At 34.7% G+C, this 26,037-nt stretch overlaps 1 protein-coding gene across 14 annotated transcripts in view; it reads left to right on the forward strand.

The window, feature by feature from the left end:
• Positions 1–26,037, forward strand: part of DISP1 (dispatched RND transporter family member 1) — a 303,781-nt gene that overhangs the window by 261,327 nt on the left and 16,417 nt on the right. For all 14 annotated transcript variants that reach the window (XM_056815972.1, XM_056815979.1, XM_056815977.1 and 11 more), the window contains 4 exons: positions 12,533–12,562; positions 20,570–20,693; positions 21,536–21,663; positions 22,248–22,345. In XM_056815972.1, the coding sequence (XP_056671950.1) occupies positions 12,533–12,562; positions 20,570–20,693; positions 21,536–21,663; positions 22,248–22,345 (380 nt within the window). The remainder of the gene's footprint in view (positions 1–12,532; positions 12,563–20,569; positions 20,694–21,535; positions 21,664–22,247; positions 22,346–26,037) is intronic.

The raw sequence follows: 26,037 nt of genomic DNA on the forward strand, positions 1-26,037 counted from the left end.
CTATCGCAAATGCATAAATGTTGTTTTCTGGATTTTGGAGGCTTAACTGGAAAGACCAGATAGATATCTTGGCTCATAGAATTAATTTTTCAAAAGTATTACAAATGTTCCCCTTTTAAAGGAGTGACTGTGACTCTTTTCCATTTTTACAGTTAATGCCAGATCATCAAAATAACCCAGTACTCCTGAGTGCTTATCTTTTACACATACAGGAAATACCCTGCACAAGTGGTTGTGGTTATTGTTATCCTTCAAGTCACTTGACACAGACTATAAACATTTAGTCCTGATGCATGAAAGATGGATTAGAAGCTGGGCTTAGCTTGTCTGCAGTTTATCTGTTTCATCTTCACAGCTGAATCCAAGTGTGCCAGTGATGATTCATGGTAATAGTTAATGATGAAGAATGGCCTTGTTTTTGTTGGAAATCATTAAAAGAATTCACAGCAAATGTGTGGATTACTTACTCTTGAGTTCACTCTTTTCTAAATCAGTAGACCAACCTAGATTTAATACATATAAATTAACTTTTAAGTCTTTTTGTTTTTAAGTAGTACTGAACAATCCAATTTCATCATATTACAGCTAATTAGATTTCTGAGTCTAAAAGTGACCTCCACAATAATTTCTACAGATAATTTAGTTGTTTCTTTTTGTTTAGAGACAGAAAAGTTAGAAGTCAAATTCCCATACAGGCATTTCAAAGGTTCAGAAATATAAATGGCCAATCATTTGTGGTATCTTAAAAACCTTGGTATTGTGAATTTTAGTTTCCTCGTTGCTTTTTGCTTATTACTAGAAAGAACATTGTCTAAGCAAGTGATGGTGAACCTTTAGGAGGTGGAGTGCCGGGCCCTGCCCTGACCCACCTCTAAGACCAGGTACTGTGCCCCTCTCCCTACCTTATGTTGGGCATGCCCCAATCCCCCTTACCCTACACAGGGGAGGGAGAAAGCATTCCCATTGGACTACTGGGAAGAGCAGCAGGGGATATGTAAAAATGTTATTAGTTGAGGTGGAGAGGGGGAGGGGAGTAGCTCCAAGTTCCTCTGCCCTTCTAGTAATGAACTCTGAGGGTGGGGAGGGAGAGTGGCCAAGGGCCCACAGAGAGTGTTATACATGCCATTTTTGGTACCTATGCCCTATTGGGGTATAATGAAAATTCATGTAAACTGTCACAGTGTCATTAATTTTTTTTAAACCCTTCTGTCTTAGTATCAGTTCCAAGACAGAAGAGCAGCAAGGGCTAGACAAATGGGATTAAATGACTTACCTAACATTACACAGCTAGGAGGTATCTGAGACCAGATTTGAAGCCAGGTCCTTCTTATTTCAGGCCTGGTGCTTTATTCACTGTACCACCTAGCTGTTCATAACAGATTATAGGAGAGATTTTCTCTTATTTTCAGTTATGTCCAACTCTTTGTAGCCTGATGTGGGGTTTTCTTGGCAAAGATATTGGTGTGGTTTGCCATTTCCTTCTCCAGCTCATTTTACAAATGAGAAAACTGATGTAAACAGGGTTAAGTGACTTACCCCCAGGGTCACATAGCTGTTGTCATTGAATTTTGAACTTGGAATGAAGCACAATGCCTAGCACATAGCAGGAACTTAATAAATGTCTTTTAAATTTAATGTATTTAAAAAGTAGTCTTTTCAGAGCAGAACTGGGACAAACATGATAACGAAGTTTGTGGCCATTTTAGCAACCCTATCTCCTACCTCCACAATGTCCTTGAACTTTCTTCTACTCCTTCATAAAAAGCATCATCTGTGGGCAGCTGGCTGGCTCCATAGATTGAAAGTCAGGCCCAGAGACAGGAGGCCTTCTGTTCAAATCTGGCCTCAGACACTTCCCAGCTGTGTGACCCTGGGCAAGTCACTTGACCCCCATTGCCTAGCCTTTATCACTCTTCTGCCTTGGAACCAATACATAGTATTGATTCCAAGATGAAAGGTAAGGGTTTAAAAAAAAAGCATCATCATTTTGATGGCATCTGTTCATGCCAGGTTTTTCCTAACATTGGCTGGATAAAGTAGCAATAGGAAAGGGGAAACAGGATGTTTAATAGGACCAGAGACAATGTCTTAAGATGATTCTGTGAAGAAATTGGGTATGTTTAACCGAGAGAAAATATGGCTTAGGCAGAAAGGACACAGCAGATGCCTTCAAATAGCTGAAGCGCTATTTTGGATTAGACTTGTTCAGATTGGCCTCGGAGGACAGAGGTAGGAACAAAGCCTAGAAATGATAGGGAAGCCAAGTTAAGATCAATATGAAGAAAAACTTCCAACCAATCAGATTTGTCCAAAAATGGAATGAGCTGCCTCTGAATTCCCTTTAGTGGAAGTCCTCAAGTAGATGCTGGATAACCACTTTGAAGGGAAGCTGTCAAGGGAATTCTTAGGTAGCAATAGAGCCAGATGACCTAAAATGTGCCTCTTAAAGCTATTAAATTCCATAACTCAACATTTCTTCTTATTGCTCCCTCCTTTTAATACATCTTCTCTGTAGTTCTGATTTTTCTAATTCTTTCCCTTTTCTTTGCAATCTCTCTTTACTTTCTCCTAGTTTTCCAGCCATGTGACACTACCTTCATTTCACTAGGTCATTGGCTCTTCCTCTTATCATCCTCATCATAGTCTCATTTATTTGTCCCATTAGAGAATAGCTAAATAGTTAAGAGTAGATGGCAGAAAAGTACAGGGACTTGCAAATACTGACAGAACATTTTTTTCCATGTTCAGCAACATGATTTTACTACTGTTCAGTGCAGTCTAGTCTTTCCCCCCAATCTCATCAACTTGCAAAATCTGATACTGTCTTTGAAAAAACCATGCTGAAGATTTTATCATCATGAGGTTAAAAAAAAAGGATGTACTTATGTACTATGTACTTCCTTAGCAGCTTGCTCTTCATTCAACTCCTCTAGTATTTTCTGGCTACAAAAAGCAGCAGAGGTAGGATGAAAGGCAGAAACCCTTATACACTTTAGTGATCATGTTTTACCTCTAGTTATGCTGTAGGTTTTTCAGAACATCTGTTTGGATAGCAACTTCAGAGGGCTATTATGTTTTCCCAGAAGGCATCTCTGTGGTTACCCAAATTATCTATTTTTCAGAATAGACTTCTGCTCATTGCCTTGATTAACATAAAATGAACTTGTTACTAAAGGCAGAAAGAATGCAGTGACTTTCATTACATTTATGGTTGTAGCATTCTCTAAGGGGTAGGCTTAGGGGATAAGGAGGAGAGGGAAGGAAAGAGCATTTATATTTGTGCTAACTCAAATTATACATAGTAGAATTTTATTTCTTTGGAATTGCTTTTTTTTTTTTTGCCAGAAACTTGGCACCATGAAAAGGCCTATATCTAGCTTTTATGGTTTTTCTTTTTTTCTTAATTAAATTTTTATCTTTTTTCAATCAACAAAAATTTTGCCTATCTCCCTTTTTTCTTTCTCATCCTTTCCATTGAGAAAGAAAAACAAACCCCCTATAATGAACATGTATAGTCACACAAAACAAACTTCCCCCATATTCATTTCCAAAAAATATATATATTTCTCAGTCTACATTCTGTGTTTTATCACCTCTCTCTCAGATGACTAGAGTATTTTATTATTTTTAAAATTTTTTTGTTACTTTACAATTCCCAGATATATCCCACCTTCCTTCCCCTCTCCAGAGAAGGCATCATGTAATGCAAAAGATAAATGTGTATGTGTATGTATACATGTGAGAGAGAGTGTGTGTCTTACTCAGCTCTTTCTCTAGAGGTTTATATACACAAGTCATTCTTCAAACAATGTTTGTTACTGTGGTATAATGTTCTCTTGATATTTTATTATGAATCTTTTGAAATTGTAGTTGATCATTGCCTTGAACAGGGTTCTAAAGTCTTTCAAAATTGTTTTTCATTACAGTGATGTTGATATTACATAAATTATTCTCCTAGCTCTGTTCACTCTGCATCAGTTCATGTAAGTCTTCCCAGGTTTCTCTTGAAACTGTCTCCTTCATTTTTTCTTATAGAACAATGGCATTTCATCACATACTATATAGATATATGTCATATATCATAACTTATTCAGCCATTCCTAAATTAATAGACATTCTCTTAGTTTCCATTTTTTGCCATCGTAAAAAGTTGTTATAATAGTATTGTACATATGCTTCTTTTCACTCTTTCCTTGATCTCTTTGGGGTATAGATTTAACATTAGTATTGCTAGGTTGAAGTTTAATAAATTTTTCTAGGTTAATAGATTTTAGGGCATAATTCCAATTGATTTTCAAAAGGACTGGCTGAATTTATAGCCCTACCAACAGTGCAATACTGTCTGTTTTCCCCCAACCTCTCTAGTGTTTGTCATTGCCCTTTTTTGATCAGCTTTTGTTAATTTGATGAGTATGAGGTGGAATATTAGAATTTTTTAGAATTTATATATCTAATTTTTAGTGATTTAGAATATTTTTTCGTATATCTATTGAATATGTCTATTCATATATCTTCCTCTGAAAAGTGCCTGTTCATATCCATCAACCATTTGGCAACTTGGAAAAGGCTCTTATTCTTATAAATTTGAATCACTTCTATATACACACACACATATTATATGTATTTGAAATGACTCAGTTGTTAGAAAAAACTTGCTGCATGAATTTCCACGTTTACCTGCTTTTGGTTTTTTGGCAGCATTGGTTTTGTTTATGCAAGTTTTATGTAATCAGAATTGTCCATTTTATCCTCCTCTCTATCTTTTGTGTATTCATTCTTCCTCTACAAATAAAAAATTAACTCTGTTAATTTCTTTGTTGCTCCTTTATTTATGATGCCACCTTTTGTGACTAAGTCATGTATCCATTTGGAACCCTTCAGCATATAGTCTGCAATCTTGGTATTTACCTAGTTTTTCCAAACCTTCTTTCCAATTCTCCTAACAGTGTGTTTTTTTTTTTAAATCATATATGGAATTCTTACTCCAATAGGTGGAGTCTTTGGCTTTGTTAAACACCAGATTAAGTAATTTTCTACTTTTTTTGTGGAAAAATAGGAAGTACTTTCCAGGAAATAAACTTTATGATAGAGCATACAGATTTAAGATTTTATACAGATCATTTCTGTAGTTTATATATAAATGTTCTCATTACATCAACAATTACTAAATTAGTATACTCTATTGTACCTCTGTTGATACTTCTGTGCTCAGTTGGTGTATTTGGCTGATGGCTTTTGTCTGGTGGCTATTAGCAAAATCAAAAGGGCTTTTGTTGCGCTTGGCAACTTGACAAAATTCAAATTGTCTTCAGAGCATCAAAGTCTGTTAGAGCTAAAAGAGATCTTAGAAATCATCTAGCCCAGTTCCCTCATTTAAAAAAAAAGTTTTATTTGGGCTTTTAGTTTCACATCTCATTCATTTCCAAATATGCATGTCCTCTCCTCTACCAGCCTTCTCTTTTAACAAAGACTGTTAAGTACCACAAAATTAACCTACACAGTGCAGTCATTTATATGATTGACAGCTGTGATAGAATCCACAACAGTTTCTAAGCCAAAGTTAGTTGCCATGTTGAAAGAAGAACTACGGAAAGCAATTTTAATAGTGTTTGCCAATAAATAGGATATGGAACAAGCCATGACTCCCACAAAGATGGCAAATCCATTTGGGGTCCCTGCCTTGAAGGATCAAAAATGTCAAAATTTCAAAACATCAGCAACTAAAGGCACAGGCCTTGATGAGACAATGGAATGGTTAATAGAAACCTTAAAGAGCAGACAGTAGCTTCATGTGAGGAAGGTGACATCAGACATCCCTTCTGAACAGTCAAAAGAGACAAACATCACTAACATTAATATAATTTCTGAAATATACTGGATTAACTTTTAATATAAAAAATAAAGTTTTTTTCCCTAAGGGATATCTTCTTGTAATTGAACAAACTGAATATCTATTCTTTATTGAACAAAATCTTCTTGTTTTCCTACCTTGTTAAAGTAGAGTCTGTTAATTTGTATGGAATTTCTAGCCAGGTATGGTCCTTTTGAAAAATGCATCCTTTTTGGTATTAAAATTTAATTTTGGAAAAGCAAAAATAAACATATGTGACAGCCCATACCCATCATCTCCTACCTATTTAAGGAAAAGAAATTTATTTCTACATCTGTTCTTAGGACTGAGCTTAGTCATTATAATTATAGAACTTTCTGGCATGTTAGATTATTATTTCCACTTAAAATATTGTGATTATTGTGTATATTTCCTGATTCTATTTACTCTGCCTCATTTCATGTAAATCTTTCTCATACTTCTCTGAATTGTTATATTTGTCATTTTGTATAGTACAACAATTCATTATATTTGTGTGCCATAGTTTGTCTAGCTATTCCCCAAATCAGTGAACATCCACCTTGCTATCATTAAAATTTTGAATTTTCCTGCTGTGAAAATTTTAATATATATGTGACTTTTCTGCCCCCTTATTTTATAGAGGAGGAAGCTGAGACCCAAAGAAATCAGTAACTGATCAAGAGTTCCATTGATACTCAGCAACAAAATCTCACCTTACAAGTCCATTTGACTTCCTTGCATTAGAAGATAATTATGGGTCTTTGAATGATCTTTTGATGTCATAAAAGTCCATTAATAAATATAGTTAAAATTGAAGATTTTAAAACGTACCTATACATATTACATCACAAATAAATTTTAGGGAAAACATATACCTTCCAATATCCTCCTTGCTCTTACAGGATGTGGAAGAATGGTTGATGAGGAAGGTTTAAAAGAAAGTAGGATAGACTGGCTGTAGATTCCAGGTTAGACAAAAAATGGATATGAAATAGTGGTGAATCTAAAATGTTAGAATTTGGAAAAGTCCTAGAGATCATTTTGTCCAATCCCCACAATATGTAGGCAATGACAATAAAACTCATATTTACATAGTGTTTATGATATGTATTATTAACCTTCATTTACAATAACAAAAATGGACTACATTTAAAAGACTTTAAGGTTAAATGACACATTTCCCCCCTAATAACCTTATAATGCTGGCAGTGCTAGAGTAGTATTATCCTCATTCTGTAGATAAAAAATGAGGCCTAGAAGAATAAAGTGGTTTGTCCATAGTCAGTGTGTACCTATTATCTTTATTTTCCTAAGTGCAATTTTTCCTTCCTCATTAAGTACTTTGGGGAGTATGATATTAAAGATCATATAAGGTGGCTTATATCCTTACTGGTAAAAAGAATTTATTTTAAAAACTCATTTAGCTCTCTTTTCCACTTTTTGCATTTTTATTGTCCTTACATATTCACCATTTTAAATATCTTAAGGATGACTTGACTTAGTTGGGTTTCTTGCCAAGTTTTCTAACTGAATGTATTTTCCTCTTCTGGTCTTACTATTTTTGAATTGATACTATTATAATCTTTTTCCTTATTTCTTCATAAGATAATTTTATATTCCGAACTGATATTGCTGGTGGTCTTTTCTCTTTCTGACAAGTGGATATATGTTCTCTATTAGGGGGGCAGTTCTTAGATTTTTTTGCTTTCCTTATTATGGCAAATGATTTATATCAGTTAAATGGATTATGAAATTCATTGCCCATCCCTTTATCCAATTCCCATTTTTTATGCTTCAGTAACTTGTTTAAATGGGCCAGATAGTAGAAAACCTATATATACAAATGTCTGCAATGGTGAAAATGAAAAATTCTAAAATGAAGTAGATTGCTAAGTAATTGTAATGCCTAGTCTTTGTCTCAGAGATTAGGAAATGAACTGTTCTCTTTTTGTAGTGAGGTAGGAGACTATAGATTCAGTGTTGTGCACAGTCAGATGCCCCACATCTTGGATCCTGAGATCTAGAGAATCTTTTCTGAATCAGAAGTTTCCTTTCAATGGAATGAAGAGCAATGTTTTAGTTGGTTTTGTTTAGCTATTTCTCTGTGTTACAAGGAAGGGCTTAGAGAAATGACAATGATGTGAAAACAAAAACCATCATCATGGAAGTTTTTTTAAATGGTACACAATATTTGGGGTAGGGGGCAGGCAGGTGGCATTGTATAGAGTGCCAGGCTTGGAATCAGAAATACTCATTGTCCAAATTTGACTGTTTCTGTCCAGTCAGAATGCTGATTTCTTAGAGTAAAGAACAAAATAATGCAAAACTACATCAGTAATGTTATAAGGATCAAATGAGATAATAATAGTAAAGCAATTAGCACAATACCTGGCACATAGTAAGTGCTTTACAAATGTTAGCTATTATTATTATTATTATTATTATTAATGTCAAGGCTTGTTTCCTAGCTGTTACAATGTAATCAGGTTCAATTTTGTAACAGTATTTGTTATTTTATCATTGTGAAAAAATAATAATGTGCATTGTATTTAGTGTTAAGTCAGCCAGAGACAATTTTGGTTAATTTAATATTATTCTATATACAAGCTTCTATACAACCCTCCAGCATGACTCTGTGCCCCAAGAAAAATTTAGATAATCTTTATAGGAATCTTGAATGTGGAGAAAAACAGTTTGGGTTAGCATGACAATTTGTCAAGTAACCAAGTTACCATCCCATTTCCTCCTAGTCCACTCTTCTCTGGAACTTATAAAACTCCTCCCTGAGATCTAGAGTATCTGTCTAAATCAGAAGTACCTTTTCTAAATCAGAAGTTTCCTTTTAATGGAATAGAAAGTATTGGGCAAATTATTTTTTTTAAACCCTTACCTTCCATCTTGGAATCAATACTGTGTATTGGCTCCAAGGCAGAAGAGTGGTAAGGGCTAGGCAATGGGGGGACTTGTATTGGGCAAGTTCTAACACCCATTTCAAGGGTGAGGAAGACAATAAAATTATCTAGATAATAGTTAAACTTGAATGTTGCCTTAAATTCATTTCCCTAAGAAAGGCCTTAATTTTTGTTCTACCCATTTTCCTAAAGGGAAAAGTCTGGAAAAGGACATTATTTCCTAATATTTTCAGTTTTATTAAAAAGAAACTTTTTAATATGCTCTCATATCCTGTTTAGTGCCATGTGATTCTTTTATTGGTAAAAGAATTTATAATATTTAGGCATGAAGCTTCTGTAGAATTTGTAAGCCATTAGCTTCTCATTTATCACATTTTTTCAACTTTTTCCCCCTATCCTTACATATAAAATACTTTTCTTTTTTTTCCATTTGAATTAGTTTATTTAGTCAATTTAGAACATTATTCCTTGGTTACAATAATCACATTATTTCCCTCCCTCCCCTCCACCAACCCTTCCCGCAGCCAAGGCGCAATTTCATTGGGTATTACTTGTGTCCTTGATCAGAACCTATTTCCATGTTGCTGATGTTTGCACTAGGATGTTCATTTAGAGTCTATATCCCCAACCATATGCCTTCCATCCATGTATTCAAGCAGTTGTTTTCCTTCAGTGTTTTTGCTCCCACAGTTTTTCCTCTGAATGCAGATAATGTTCTTTCTCATAGATCCCTCTGGGTTGTTCAGGGTCACTGCATTGCCACTAATGGAGAAGTCCATTACATTCGATTGTACCACAGTGTATCAGTCCCTGTGTACAATGTTCTCCTGGTTCTGCTCCTTTCACTCTGCATCACTTCCTGGAGGTCATTCCAGGTCACATGGAATTCCTCCACTTTATTATTCCTTTGAGCACAACAGTATTCCATCACCAACGGATACCACAATTTGTTCAGCCATTCTCCAATTGAAGCGCATCCCCTCATTTTCCAATTTTTTGCTACCTCAAAGAGAGCAGCTATGAATATGTTTGTTGTGACAAGGAAATAACTTTTAAAAGACTGATATATATTAATTTAAGGTCGCCAAGGAATTCAGCTATGTAATTCCTAAATGAAAACTCAAGTCAGCCGTCAACCTTTTATGGAGTTTTAATTACAAACAGGAGGAAGAAAGGAATTAGAGATAGAGAGATAGAGGTAGAGAGAAAGGGGAGAGAAGGGAATAGGGCTTAAATACCCCTTCTGTTTAGGCTGGGCCAAAAGGCCCAAGCCCTTAGATAGCTGGGGCAAAGAAAGGAGATCAGTCCCTATTACTCATGTGACCAAAATGGAGAAACAGTCTCAGAGCCCCCACCTTCAGCTTCCTTCAGAGCAAGCTTCTCAGAGCACACTGCAACCACTCCGACAAACTCCTCAAAAAACCACCCCCTGAGTCTCCAGACCCCTCTCTCTTTAAGGAAACCATCCAAGTTGCCTCCCCTCAGTTCTCACATCTACCAATCACTGTCCATCAATTTCCCTGTGCCAATGGAGGCTCCAGCTTAACCCAGGACCGCCCAGAGGTCTCTGGCTTTGCACATGTCTGCTGAAGGTCATATTCTCAAATAATTAAATCTTTGATCCTTTGCTACAGCCCTTTCTAAATCCTGTTAACCTGAGTAGGGTAGAGATTGGAATAATTAAATTTTGATCTATGCTGCAGCCCTTCCTCAATCCTGTTAGGACTGAGTAGGGTGGAGATTGATTCCAAGTATCTCCATTGTATCAATTCTAAAATCAATCATGACTCAAAGAAATTCCTGTTCTATGCTTAAGCATAGGTCAAAGTCCTTTCCATTGTTCAGCAAAAGGTTTCTGTCCTAAAGTAATCTTAAGAAGGGAGGAGGGGGAAACTCTCATGCCAATGGGGTTCACATTCCAATAGCCAAGACCCACTATCAATAGGAAATTTTTCAAGTATGAAATTTCCCAATGGTGAAATTTCCAACATTTATAAGTCTAAGAAATTTTGAGGTTTACATTGTACATGTCTTTTTCCTTATTATCTCTTTGGGGTACAAACCCAGCAGTGCTATGGCTGGATCAGAGGGCAGACAGTCTTTTAGCACCCTTGGGGCATAGCTCCAAATTGCCCTCCAGAATGGTTGGATAGATTTACAACTCCACCAGCAATGCATTAATGTCCCCACTTTGCCACATCCCCTCCAGCATTCATTAGTTTCCTTTGCTGTCATGTTAGCCAATCTGCTAGGTGTGAGGTGATACCTCAGAGTTGTTTTGATTTGCATTTCTCTGATTATAAGAGATTTAGAACACTTTTTCATGTGCTTATTAATAGTTTTGATTTCTTTGATTGAAAATTGCCTATTCATGTCCCTTGTCCATTTATCAGTTGGAGAATGGCTTGATTTTTTGTACAATAAAATACCTTTCAATCAATCAATAAGAATTCTTTTTTTAATACCTGTAGTGTATCAGACACTCTGCTAGACCTTGGGACTACAAGGATAAAAAATTAAACTATTCCTTCTCAAAAGGAAGTTATATAATACATTTGTAATAAAATCACCAAGCTTCAAAGAAGACACTAATTTAATATAGAAGAAATATGAAGAGACATCTCCTCTGAATTTTTTTAGGAGGGAAACACTCTGCAGAACACCATATAGAATGTTAGATTTTTTAATAATGTTGATTAATTTTGTTGACCCCTTCCTTTTTAAAAATCTTTATTAGAAGGGTTGGTTTTCTGTGTGGAGAATGAGATAAGGCAAGTATAGATGATGTAGAAACAAAAGATATTAATAAAATGTATTTGTTGTGGAGAATTATATTGAGTCCCCTTCACCTATTTTTTTGCCTCTTAATCCTCTGCAACACTATGTAAACTACAATTCTTTTCATGGTGGTCTTGTTTTATCATTAGTACTGCCATCAGGTGTGACTAGTCTTCCATGAAGTGGTCTTTAGACTCATGGTAAAAATCAGTTCTGCTTGTTCTTTTACTTGCCTCTCCAAGGTGAACTTTTAAGTCATATTCTTAGCATCAACTCCCTTTTATCTTTTGCTTTCATTTTTATGAAGAATATTAAAATTGATAAAGTTCATTTCTTCCAGTAATGTCTGTTGGTTGTTAGACAAGAATGTCACATTTAGACTTCCATCAGCCAAGTTATATTTGTTTGGTACCAAACTGTGTGAGTCTTAACATACTTAGCCCCATTTTCCACCATTTTACTGTTTATTCATTTGTTTAACAAGCATTTTAAGTGTCTGCAGTATATAAGCAAAGTGTGGAGGATAGAAAGGAACAGAGTGCTTCCTGTTTTCAAGGAGCTAACATTCCAATGAAGAATGAGCCCACATATATTCCTGTGTGCTATTATATCTAACAAAGTGGAAGGGATCTACCTAGCTCAGCAAAACTCTTCAGAACTTGTACTCTGTTTACAAGCCTCCAAGAACAGAGGTTCACTTCCACATTATGAGGAACTTATACACACACACAGTGCGGTGAAATACTTGTTGATTTGTCGACTTGTGTAATTCTTCTCTAAGAGTTTTAAAGAGTTAATTTGAGAACATTGAGAAATGAGGTAACTTGTCCATGCCCAAGTACTATGTCAAGAGACAGAACTTGAATTTAAGTCTTTCTGAGTGACCCACTGACCCAAGGTACTGTCTTTCTATGTACATTTGTAGTTTTGTATAACTTGTAAGATATAGTACTTTGTTTACAATTAATGTGACTTTTTTTTTCTTTTTCAGACCATCCAGACCTTTCAAATTACCAAAAAGGTAAAAAAAAATACTTTTTTACCCTAAAAGAAAAGATTTTATTTTCATAATTTTTCTCCTAGGGCTACAGCAATAGTTCTAAATCTCTGAAAGAATGATCTTTTATATTCTGGCAAAATTAGCCATTTATTTGCCTTAACTATAATCATCTTAATAACTAGCATTTATATAGCATGCTAAGGTTCCCAAAGGTTTAACATACTTTATTTCTTCTTATCCTCATAATCCCTCCCTATGAGTAATTGCTATTATTATCTTCATTTTGTAGATGAGGAAACTGAGGTAAATAGCGCTTAAGTAACTTGCCCAGGAATCACACAACTAGTAAGGGAACCCCAGTCTTCCTGATTCTAAATCCATCCTGATTCCACTCTATCCATTGTACTATCTAATTGCCTTAGTTTCTATTCTTATTTGTAATAAATTAGGTTTCTGCTTTTAATTGTACTTAGAGAAATATGATTCTGAAAGTTTTTCTGGTCCTTGGTCAAATTTATAGTGGAGTTCATTTAAGTGATGATTTATCTGTTCTTGTCTTTAATATTTTGAGATCAAACTGAGAGAATCCTATCAACAAACCTGTTTAAGTCCCTATTTTGGGCAAAGCCTATTCCTTTGTATGTTGATAGCTCTCTCAAAAGATTGTCATATAGAATCTTTTAAACAGTAGTTATAGAGATCTGGAAAGGAGCTTAGAGGTCATCTAGTTCAAACTCTGCATTTTACATCTGGGAAAACTAATGTCTACAGAGATGAAGGCACTTGGTTATAGTCACACTGGTAAAAAGTAGCCAAGCTATGATTAAAATTCATGTCCCACTGACTTAAAATTCATTCCCTTTTCTATTACACCAAACTGGATTTTCTCTTTCTTAGGCATCAAAACAAAAGAAAATAAGACCTTGAAGTTTCTAATCTAAGTTTAAACTAGCCAGAACACTCCCATCCTGAGAAAGTTTGGTTATAAAGCTATTATATTTACCCAGCTATAAGTGGCTTTTGAAACCCTTATTAGCTAAGGGACTCTAAATGCTGATAGTGGTGAAGCCTGCTGAGGGAAATTATCCTCTCCTTGAAGTAATTTGAATAAGTCAATTTCAACTTCTCACCCTCTTTTGTGGTTAAAAAAAGGAAGAAAAGAAAAGAGCAGGAGATTATTCAAGTAAATATGTTTCACTAATGCCAAGAAAATGAATTTCAGTTTTTCTAGAAATAATACCAGTTTCTGAAATAAACAAGAATTTTACCTTTGGAAAAATTTATACAGTTTTTATTTTGTTTTTCCCAAGTGGAGTATAATGTTCAGAGTATTTTGAGATAGAAGACCCAATCTGATCTTATTACCTCTGGCATAAAAACATACTTTCCCAGTTTATTACAGTACTGACACAAGAAAGAATCTATATTCCTTATATTTCCTGAGAAATTCCTTAAGACATGGACAGTACCTTCTTTAATTTGGGCCCAGGAACAGACAACAAAGCAATTGCAGGATGCCTCCTTAGCTTAAAATAACACTCCTTGTTTTATGCATAGCATTAGGTTATTTTAAAAAATGTGAAGTACAGAGACATCAGAGTAGTTTATTGGATGTATGCTGAGCCCTAAATCCTTTTTGATACTCCTTAGTTTGTAGATGGTTTCCACAGGGGCAGCAACTGTGGTTATAATTCCACATGGATCACAAAGTACTCCTCACTTTCTTTTTAAAATTTAATAATAACATGAACATGAAACATAGAGCTGAGCCTAGAGAAGCAGAGAGGTAGGAAGAAAGAAAGAAGAGGAATATAGAGGAAATGGATAAAAATATGCTAAATGGATAAAAATATGCTAAAAAAGCATAGCTTGTGTATTAAAAGGCTACTAATAAACATTCTACGACTAATGGTTTGTGGTGCACTTTTTATCTTTATAGTTTATTCAATTCCAAAACAGCCTTATGTTAATTTATCTTCTCTTAATCTCATAGTTCATTAAGACAGAGAAGGTATATGACCTATATGACACACATAATATTGATACATATAGGAGACACCTTATTTGGGATATAATATTTTACTCTACCAAATAAAAATCCTTTTTTATTTTCAATATGATAATAAATATGGTTGGATCGTGTTGGATCTACATCTTTCAATGTCATATGATGAGATTTGTTTAGAGAATGGTCAGACCTCCTTATTGAAAATCTCTTGAGAAGGGCAACTAGGTGGTTCAGTGGGTAGAGATCCAGACCTGGAAATAGGAGGTCTTGGCTTCAATTCTGTCCTTAGATACTTCCTAACTATGACTCTGGGCAAATCACTTAACCCCTACTTGCATGTACCTTCCTGCTCTTCTGCCTTGGAACCCATTCTTAGTATTGATTCTAAAACAAAAGGTAATGGTTTTTTTTTTAAGTCTCTTGAGAAAGACTGCCTTTCCCCTTATAAATACCATTATCAAGGATGTCTTTTCCTGTGTGTAGATTATTTACTTTAATATTTTCTATAAATAGGAAAGTAGAGTTGGTTATTATTGATGTTCTCTTGGTTGTCTTTTTTAGGATAATGATAGTACCCAAGATTTTTGCTTACCTCTTTGTTTAAAGCTCCTCCATAGGATATTGAAGAAGAACAAAATGGATAGTCTATACAGTTTAGGGGGCAGCTGGGTGGCTCAGTGGATTGAGAGCCAGGCCTAGAGACGGGAGGTCCTGGGATCAAATTTGGCCTCAGCCACTTCTCAGCTGTGCGACCCTGGGCAAGTCACTTAACCCCCATTACCTAGCCCATTCCACTCTTCTGCCTTAGAACCAATATGCAGTACTGGTTCTAAGACAGAAGGTAAAGGTTTAAAAAAAAGAACAAAGTGGGCATGAATATCCTGCAACTCATTACAAACCAGGGATTACGCATGAAAATCCATGTAAATATTGTCATCAAAGGAATGCATTATTGAAAAAGAAATTGTATTGTATTGTGTGCTCTATCAACATCTCTGTGATATTAAAGGAGGTTCCTGTCATGTTGGGTGTACTCTCCCTTTCCTCTATGGCAACCACAGAGGAGGAGATCAATGGGAGTCACAGGATAGGAAGGCATGGATGAGTTGCTATCTGCATCATTGGAAAGAATATCCACACTGATGAGATCCTAAAACCATTGGAGTTTTAGAGTATTAACAGATGATTAAACTAAGTCACAGAGAGCTTAAGTTGTTCACCCAAGGTTACACAATTAGTCTTGGTGGTAGATTGCACAGTGATAGACTGTTAGGCCTAGAGATAGAAAACTTTACTGGTAGTGACCCTGAGCAATTCAGTTATCTTTCTAAGCTTATCTGTAAAATGGAAGCAATAATAGCATCCAGGGTTGTGAGAATCAAATGAGATGATATATATAAAGTGTTTTGCAAATGCCATTTATTTATATTTTTAAATTATCACCGCTAAGACTAGACCTAAAAAATAAAATAAGCTATATCTATGTCCACTAATTTTTATCCTAGTGCTCTTAGAAACGATTCTGTTGGTATATGCTCATGTGTTTAGGAGAAACACTGAGTTATAAAGAAGTCTGGCTGGCCTGTCTATGGATATTGAGTTAATCTGAAGAAAAGCTAGAAAAATAACTCAGATCCTAGTCTTTTGTTTCAGGGATTAACCACTAGGAAACACTTAGACCTTGTCAAAGAAGACACTTATTAAAGAATAGAATTGCATCACTTTCAGTGGATTCATATGAAAGCACAGTGATTACTTGACAACATACTGAAAAACTTGATATAAATCCAAAGGAAAAGGAAATTTTTTTAATGTTCAGCAATTTTTTCAACTAGATGTTTGATCATTAGTCAACAAGAATTTATTTAAAAAATTTTTAAACACTTACCTTCTGACAGAAGAGCTTCAGGATCCAGGCAATTGAGATTAAGTGACTTGCCCAGAGGCCATATATGAAACTAAGTTCTCCTGGCTGTAGGCTTGGCACTCTACCCACTGTAGAGTTGCCCCTCAACAAGTATTTTAAGTCCTTCTCTGTGCCAGGCATTGTGCTAGGTTCTGGTCACAATGAACTTATGTTCTAATATAATTAGCAGGAGATAGTTCTGATCTTGGGAAGACTGGCCACTTTAGAATTTCAGAAACATAGAACTAAATTAAGAATGAAAATTCAGTAGGAACTAGGAATAATACTTTTCAAGAAAGTACACAGTGCATTTCCAGAGCAACTAGGTAGTAAATATGGACTAAAATGAATATACAAACAATGAGATTTTGCATTGTATTAATAAAGATTTACCTTGGTTATGAAAACTGTCAAAAGTAGAATAGAATCATTTCATTTTATGAGTGCAAGAGACCTTAGAGATGATCTGGCCCAACTTCCATATTTTATAAACAAAGACACTAAAACTCAGAAGGGCAGAATGACTTTTCCAACATCACACAGTGAGTTAGTTGTGGTCCTAAGACTGACACCACAGTCTTGTGCCTCATAAACTAGTATTCTTTCTACCATACCAGTACTGACTAGGAAATCGCGTGAAGATGTATTTTATCTTAGATTACCAGTTCACTTGCTGTGATGATACCATAATGGAATCACTTCTTAACTTCAATATCATCAGCCTCTTAAAAAAATTTTTTTTGAAGACTTTGGAGCCTTGAAGTATAGGGTGATTAAATTTTCACATAGTAGGGGCTCTATGAAAATTTTTTCAGTGAATGAATCATTCATTACATAATTGGTTGTTAGTACCCTGTGGTTTAAATTTGCTCATAGTAGGAACTCTATGAAAGTTTGTTCAGTGAAGAAACATGATATTATATAATTAGCTGATAGGGCCCTGAAGCTTACAACTTAGGTGAATAGGATGCATAGCAGCCAGGCACCTGGGAAATTAGTCTATCCCCAGGATATTAGTTAGACTAGACAGATGGACAGATATGGATCTAAAATTCAGAATGAGGTGGGGGTAATAGATAAAGAGAAAGAGAGGGGAGGAGGAAAAGGAGGAAGAAATTGTTAAGAATGGAAGGGAATTAGGAAAGAAGAAAAGGAAGGAAACCAGAAAAAGAACAGGGAAGTGTATAAAATGATAATGTGGCCAAGAGATTAGTCCTCTTAAGAATTCCAATGATCCTATGTCTTACTTTTTAAAGAACAAAAGAATATTGTTCAAGTTCCTCTTTATAACCCTGACTACCTAGGAAAAGGAATAGTTTGCTCAAGAGGAATCATAACAGAGGATTTATAGGTCATTTTAATTTCCTTAACTTTTCCAGTTTTCCTACTTTATTAGATTCTTGCCTTGGTATTCTAGTCTTAGCCACACTTCACAAAGGACATAAAGTCCTTATAGAGTTACTTAATCTACAGGATATTGTTTAGGCAGCTGTAGGAACAGAAATATCTGTAGGAATTTCAGTGTTTGGAAGAAACAGCAAGTTCCCTGAGGTTGGCCTAAGAATGAATAAAATTGGCTATTAGGGTTAGTGTTCACACCATGATAATGTATCTGCTAAAGGATCTCATTCCTGAACTATAGCAGTTTCTCTAGGCAAGGTTAAACATCTGCTGGATGAGGAAGTTGGACTTAGCAAGTTGGATTTAGCAAGGTTAAGTAAGTGTTCAGGAGAAGTGTGCTAAAATCATCAATGGTATAAAGTTTCTGTCTGTAGTCAGCACACATCTATTACATAGAACTGGGCTATCAAATCAAAACCAAGTGTTTTCAAAGAGAAGAAAGACAATCATCAAATGAAGCTCTCTTAAACTCTCTTAAACTACTATGCTAAGGTGTGACAAACAAAAACCAATCTAAAAAACGGTTATTTGGACTAATTGATTCATCATTGAACAACCAAGTAATTTGTGACCCTCTATTAAAAAACAAAGCTCCTCCTTTGTTAAAAAGGGTAAAAAAATTGATCCAACCTAAAGAAAACTGGATCAATTGATAAAATACAATTTATAATTGTTTAAATCTGAGGCTGTTTTCAGTTCAAGGGCTGATATTTTTAAAATGTAAGATGAATGAATCCCATTGTGATTAGTGTGCGTGTGTGTGTTCCAGAACTTCCTTTCTTGTGCATTATATTCTAGTATATTTGATCTTCGTTTGCATTTGGTGGAGGAGGAAGTCAAATATGGAGAATTTGTGTGTGTGTGTGTGTGTTGTAGAAATTTGAAAGCTGCTGACCATTTGGTATTTACTTTCAAACAACCACAATCACAAATTATGATTTATGTGCTTTCTTAAAAGCATTTGAGGAATTGTTTCCAGTATTTCATTTACCAAATTAGTCAGAACAGCTTTTCTGCAATGAGTATATGTTCCAGAACTTGCTTTCTAGTGACTTATATTGGAGACAGTAAACCACAAACTTTATTTCTTTCATTTTCTGTTTAACACTCCCCCCCCTCCCGCCAAATCCTTGGCATCAGAGGATCGAGGGAGAAGATTTTATATGAATAAAAAATTATGAGTGAGTTCAAAAGAATTTTTTACAATTTTTTTTTATTTTCAGCATCATAGTATTTAATAGGTACTAGAAGCAACAGTGTTGTTTAATAGGATAGAGCAGAGCCAGGAGATCTCAGGAGACCTAACTTTACTATTACCTTGAGTTCTAAGACTGGCAAATCATTTAACTGTTATGTTACTTCCCCTTTAAAATAAAGAGAGGAGCCAGGCCTAGAGATGGGAGGTCCTAGGTTCAAATCTGACCTTAGACACTTCCCAGCTATGTGACCCTGGGCAAGTCACTTGACCCCCATTGCCTAGCCCTTACCACTCTTCTGCCTTAGAGCCAATACGCAGTATTGACTCCAAGACAGAAGGTAAGGGTTGTTTTTTTTTTTAATAAAAAAATAAAAAATAAAGAGAGGACAGTGATCAATATGCTCATAACCCTATTAGTCTGGAGCTTTGATTGACTGAGCTTTGTTTTGCATTGCCAGAATTAGAGTTCTAAAACTAGAAGGGGCTTTAGAAACCTTCTAGTCCAACCCCTTCCTTTTATACAGGAGGAAACTGAATCCTAGGAAAATTAAGGGACTTACCCAAGGTCACACAGATAACACTTGACACAACCAAACTTCCAGCTAAAGTTCTCTGGCTCTGACCAAACTTACTCTCCTGCCCTAATGCTTACATTTCTTTGTATATGAGAAAATAGGGTTATATCTCCCAATTTCTATCTAAGATGATTGCTGTAAAATGATAGCTTTGAAAAATATTTGTTTCATATTTTGATTGTAGAGATTATACTTTAAAATAGAAATATATTTTAATTTTCTCATCTGCAGATGAAGCTTATTGTGAGAATCCTTATAAATTTTAAATACATGCCTATTAAAAAAGTTATCTCTTCCTAGGCACATAGAAGAGCTTTTTCAGAACTATATTTATAACTGCCAACATAATTTTAAAGAAGTAACTCATAATTTTAATCACTAAATTTCTGAGCCAGCAGCCTATTTTCAGATGAGCCAGAAGTAGTCTTAAATTGTGAAGCAGCTAAATAGCCTGAACTGATGAATTACATTTTATGAGCATTGAAGAGTAATGTTCTAGGAACAGAAGTTTTCCTAACAAAGATTCAAGGAAGCTGCATTTGGCAAGAATAAGAGAAGTTCTTAAAATCTTCTTTGTTACATTAATTTAATTTTTTTTTATTCCTTTTATTAAATTAGATTCTCTCAGAGTTTCTTCGTCTGGGTAAAAGAAGGGAAAAATCATGGGATCAGGGGTAGCTAGGTGGCACAATTGATAGAGCACCAGACCTAAAGTTGAGAGGGCCTGAATTCAAATATGGCCTCAGATACTTCCTAGCTGTGTGACCTGCACACTTAATTGCTTAGCCCTTGCTCTTAGAGTTGTTACTAAGATAGAAAGGAAGGATTAAAAAAACAATAACATGGCACCACTGAATTTCATAAAAGCACTTTATTTTCTTATGAAGTAAAAGACTGATTTCTTATTTCTAAGTCCCTTATTTCTTTTTTTTCCTTGTAGTTATGCGGCCTTGATAGCTGACTGGCCTGTGGTGGTATTGGGTATGTGCACTGTACTCATTGTGGTCTGTGCCCTGGTTGGAATATTAGTGCCTGATCTTCCTGACTTCTCAGACCCTTTGCTGGTAAGGAAAAATGCCAAAACAGATTGACTTTGGGTGGTTCCCATTCTTTGTCTATCATCACATCAAGCAATGGAGACCTGACATACATTTAATATCCTTTCATCTAAATCACATCTCCAAAAAAAGGCTGAAAAATGAGTTTTCTTTATTTATGAGTCTTAAGAGGCCAAGGAACTTTAGTCACCATCAGAATTCAAGAGTTCTTACTTTTTGGTGTCAAGTTCCAGCTAAAAGGCCACATTTATGCCATGTGTGTAACAAATGTAGGTTTTTATGGTATTTTGCCTTATATAAGAAACTGCATAGAGAATCAGAATGTTATCATAAAATTTTTATAAACCCATTGAGCCGTGGTGATTTTTTTTCCTGTGAGAAAAACTATATCAATTCTTGTATGTATAGCAGATGATAATTTTTAAGTCAAAAGTTTCCCTATTTGGAGGAAGAAAGGGGAGTGATGTGTATATTTAAACCAAGAATTTGTGATACAGAATCCTATAATATATAATGACAAAAATCAATAACATTTCATTGTCATTCAGCTTATACCAGAAATTAGTTTACTAAAGGATTTAGAAAAATAAGCTCCTAATGAGTATGTTTGACCTGAGGCACCTAAAAGATACCCAGTCTCAAATACCTGTCTTGTAAATGTAGGTGATCACTCTTCCATCAGGTCATCTTATTCTGTAAGGCATTTCACCTTTTCAATTGGTGTAAAGGGAACTATGCTTTCTAATGAAAACTATGCCTCACTCTGACATCAAATTTCCCAAGATGTTATTAAAGCTATATTTAATCTGAAATGAAATACACTAATGAAGATTTATGTTTTGCCTAAGGGTTTTGAACCAAGAGGGACTGCAATAGGCCAAAGGCTGGTCACATGGAATAACATGGTGAAAAATACAGGATACAAAGCAACACTAGCAAATTATCCTTTTAAATATGCAGAGGAACAAGTCAAAAGGTAACGGTTTCATGTTCGGGTGACTTTTAGGCTAGCATTCTACTAAAGGTAGCATTCTGTGAGGCCTTACAAATGGTGTAGTTTAATAGACATATTTTAGGAAGATTGGCTCTCCTGCTTTCTAGCCTCATAGCCATTTGAGCCTCAGTTATCTGATATGTATAATGAGAATCATAATACTTACCCTGCCTCCCTCACAAGATTATAATGAGCAAAGCCTCTGAAAATGGCAAATTTCCACTATTATATAAAATGCATTGTGAAGGTAAATTGCCATATAAATGTGAGTAATAATTATCATAACCCAAGGTTCATTGTGAAGTTTAATGGATTACTATGTTTTGCTACAGAATTTTATGAGTCTGATGTAATTTAATATTTTCTCTTAGGATCTATTTATTTTTTTAGAGATAAAACAATAAGATATAGGTTGCTTTTTAAATAGCCCTTCTGGTGTTTAGTATCATGAGCCAGAAGAGGCCTGGATTTTTGAGGAGCAATATTCTTCTCATCTCTCTAGATCTATCAAAGCAAATTTCAAATAGTTGTGGTTTAAAAGATAAAAGTTTTTGCTTCTATTTCAGCCATCGTGATGACAGATGGTCAGACAATCATTATGAAAGAGAAAAGAGACAAGCTGAATGGAACTTCCACAAAGACAGCTTTTTCTGCGATATTCCAAGTGAGTCTCATAGTGTATAAACAGCAAGTCCCTTGGCAGGTTCCTAGTTTTTAATTATGCCTGTGCTCATCAATCTTAGACTGATACAAGAGGGGGGTTTAACTGTCAAGGACTATCTCCCTATTCCTGTCATACTTGAGGTGATTTTTAACTTAATTAACACTTCATATTTCAATATTTGAATAAGTTGAACTTTAGACAACTAAAAATCTACTCAGCTGGCACATGGTAAGCCTGTAATAAATCCTTGTTTATTGATTAATTGACCTCTCTAGATAGATACAAATCTAATAAAATTCTTTAGCTTGCTGCTACATATTTTTCCCTATTTAAACCCCCCTATGTCTATTTAAAAGATTTTTCTCACAGATTTGTAATTCAATACGTTGTTTTCTGTTTGAATTCCAAATTTCCAGGAATATGGATTTTTAAAATTTTCTAGAAAATACATAAGAATATATTCTGGATATATTCTTATACATAAGAATAATAATAAGAAAATAATGAGAAATAAGAATAATATATTCAGAATATATTCTTATGTATTGAACATATTATACATGTATCTATATTTAAATTCAATTTAAATATATTTGATGATATGATGGTTATTATATAATATAAATATATAATATAAACTATAATAATAAATTAAATATTTAAATAATAAATATTATTATTTTATTTATTATTATATATTATATTATATAATTATATAATATAATATATTATTATTTATTATTAAATAAATAAATAATAAAAAATAAAAAATTTTAAATAATTTTTAAAAAGAAGTTTTTGCTTCCATTTCATCTTCCCCAGTAGGTATAAAGCCCAGTGCTCTCTATCCTCCCTTCTGATCACTCTGACAAGAAGCATTCACTAGACAGACAGAGAGAGAGGAAAGGAGGGAGAAGGCAGGGGGGGAGAGAGAGAGAGACAGACAGAGGGAGATGTAGATATGTATGTATGTTACTTATATATAAGTATGAATGATTTCATCTTTATGGATACTGTTCTGATACATATCACAACCTCTCAAAGATACCTTATAAGGGGGCAGCTGGGTAGCTCAGTGGATTGAGAGCCAAGCCTAGAGTCGAGACATCCTGGGTTCAAAACTGGCCTCTGATACTTCGCAGTTGTGTGACCCTGGGCAAGTCATTTGATCCCCATTGCCTAACCTTGACCACTCTTCTGCCTTGGAAACAATACACAATATTGAGTCTAAGACTGAAGGTAAGGGTTAAAAAAAAAAAGATACTTTAGAAGATGGCCTTTATAAATTGCTATGCCTGAAAAAGTTCATTACCAGAGTCAGCCCTCTCGTTATGAGTCTCTCTGAACTTAACCATGTGTTCCTTAGAGAAAAAGCTGTACTTGAAGTCTTTCCATCTTTCTATGTCTTGCCAGAGTTTTCACTTTGCTGACATATAGTCTTTGAGAACCCAGAGTCACTTCCAAACTATGATGGAACATCAAAGGAGGACCTTTTGTTATAACTATGACAAACGCACACATTATTTAGTTGAATAACTGGAATTACTGTAGCTAGAGTGTTTTGGTTCACTGAATTTTTGATAAATTGACCTCAGACAATAAACTATTTTTATTCCTACATTTCTTTGAAATATACTCAATCTCATTGAATCTTATGTGTCTTTCTCATAGTTTCTATTCTAAATTTCAGTCTTCATGGTATGGCTCTCTATATGTATGTGTATATTTTTATATTTATATACATGTATATATACACATATATACAAAGAAGTTAAAATGCTTTCCCTACAAAAGTATAAAGAAGACAACAACTAATAAACTTGTCTCTTCCTTGTGAGGATATTATTTGGTCATATACTATGTTTATTTAGGTATGGGAAGCAATTTTAACCGGAAAATTAGAGATTAGTTATATATAACATCTATACTTTTCTTTCCATTTATTCAAGACATTGAAGAGATACAAGATAAATATAGTATATATAACCAAGTAATATCATTGTAATAGAGGTTTGTGTTATGTAAAGGTTATATATAGATATAAATATAGTGTATAACCAGTATATAACCAAATAATATGTCTCATCGTGCATGTGTGTGTGTAATGACTGGTACTGTCTACAGGATATAACCTGGAATTTTATATTCCTAATATTATCTTGGGTTTTGTTTCATAGTTTTTTTTGAGGTGGGGTTTTTGGCCATTTCATTCTTTCTCACAAAAGAAGGGTACAAAAAAAAATTCACATCAGTGAAAGATTCCTGTTAGTTGTGTTTGTGCTAAAGGACAAATAAAATCCTCATAGAGAAAAGTCAAGTTCCTTAGTTTTTGCTTTTTTTTATATTTCTAGAGTCAAAGCAGTTTTTTAAACCTCTAAATTAAATTCTGTTTGGATTATAGTTATTATTAGACAAATTAAAATGCATTTGAATTTATATTTTGTATTTACCTACCCAAAAGCTAAACTCAGTATTTCATATGTTAATTGTACCATTGATTCAAATGTTATTTCTAGCAGTTAGGTGCCCACCTCCACTTCTTTTTTGTCTAGGGACACTGATGACGTACCTACCTCAAAACAGATCATAGACCCTATGATAGGGTCAAGAGACACAAAGACCAGGGGTAGCCAGGTGGATCAGTGGATTGAGAGCCAGATATAGACACAGGAGGTCTTGGGTTCAGTCTGGTCTCAGACACTTCATAGCTGCGTGACTGTGGGCAAGTCTCTTGGCCCCAATTGCCTAGCCCATACCACACTTCTACCTTAGAACTAACATTTTCTAAGTCAGAAGGTAAGGGTTTAAAAAAAATAGAAAGACAAAGACCATGGTGCTACATTTATGGAAATAAGTAGTTTATGAGCTTGCTAATTGTTTTTGTTTCCAACCTGGAATTTTATATTCCTAATATTATCTTGGGTTTTGTTTCATAGTTTTTTTTGAGGTGGGGTTTTTGGCCATTTCATTCTTTCTCACAAAAGAAGGGTACAAAAAAAAATTCACATCAGTGAAAGATTCCTGTTAGTTGTGTTTGTGCTAAAGGACAAATAAAATCCTCATAGAGAAAAGTCAAGTTCCTTAGTTTTTGCTTTTTTTTATATTTCTAGAGTCAAAGCAGTTTTTTAAACCTCTAAATTAAATTCTGTTTGGATTATAGTTATTATTAGACAAATTAAAATGCATTTGAATTTATATTTTGTATTTACCTACCCAAAAGCTAAACTCAGTATTTCATATGTTAATTGTACCATTGATTCAAATGTTATTTCTAGCAGTTAGGTGCCCACCTCCACTTCTTTTTTGTCTAGGGACACTGATGACGTACCTACCTCAAAACAGATCATAGACCCTATGATAGGGTCAAGAGACACAAAGACCAGGGGTAGCCAGGTGGATCAGTGGATTGAGAGCCAGATATAGACACAGGAGGTCTTGGGTTCAGTCTGGTCTCAGACACTTCATAGCTGCGTGACTGTGGGCAAGTCTCTTGGCCCCAATTGCCTAGCCCATACCACACTTCTACCTTAGAACTAACATTTTCTAAGTCAGAAGGTAAGGGTTTAAAAAAAATAGAAAGACAAAGACCATGGTGCTACATTTATGGAAATAAGTAGTTTATGAGCTTGCTAATTGTTTTTGTTTCCAACTTACATGAATTATCTTTATTTGATATAAAGTTAATGCTAATT

The sequence above is a fragment of the Monodelphis domestica genome, chromosome 2 (genome assembly GCF_027887165.1).
Source record: "Monodelphis domestica isolate mMonDom1 chromosome 2, mMonDom1.pri, whole genome shotgun sequence".
NCBI lineage: Eukaryota > Metazoa > Chordata > Mammalia > Didelphimorphia > Didelphidae > Monodelphis > Monodelphis domestica.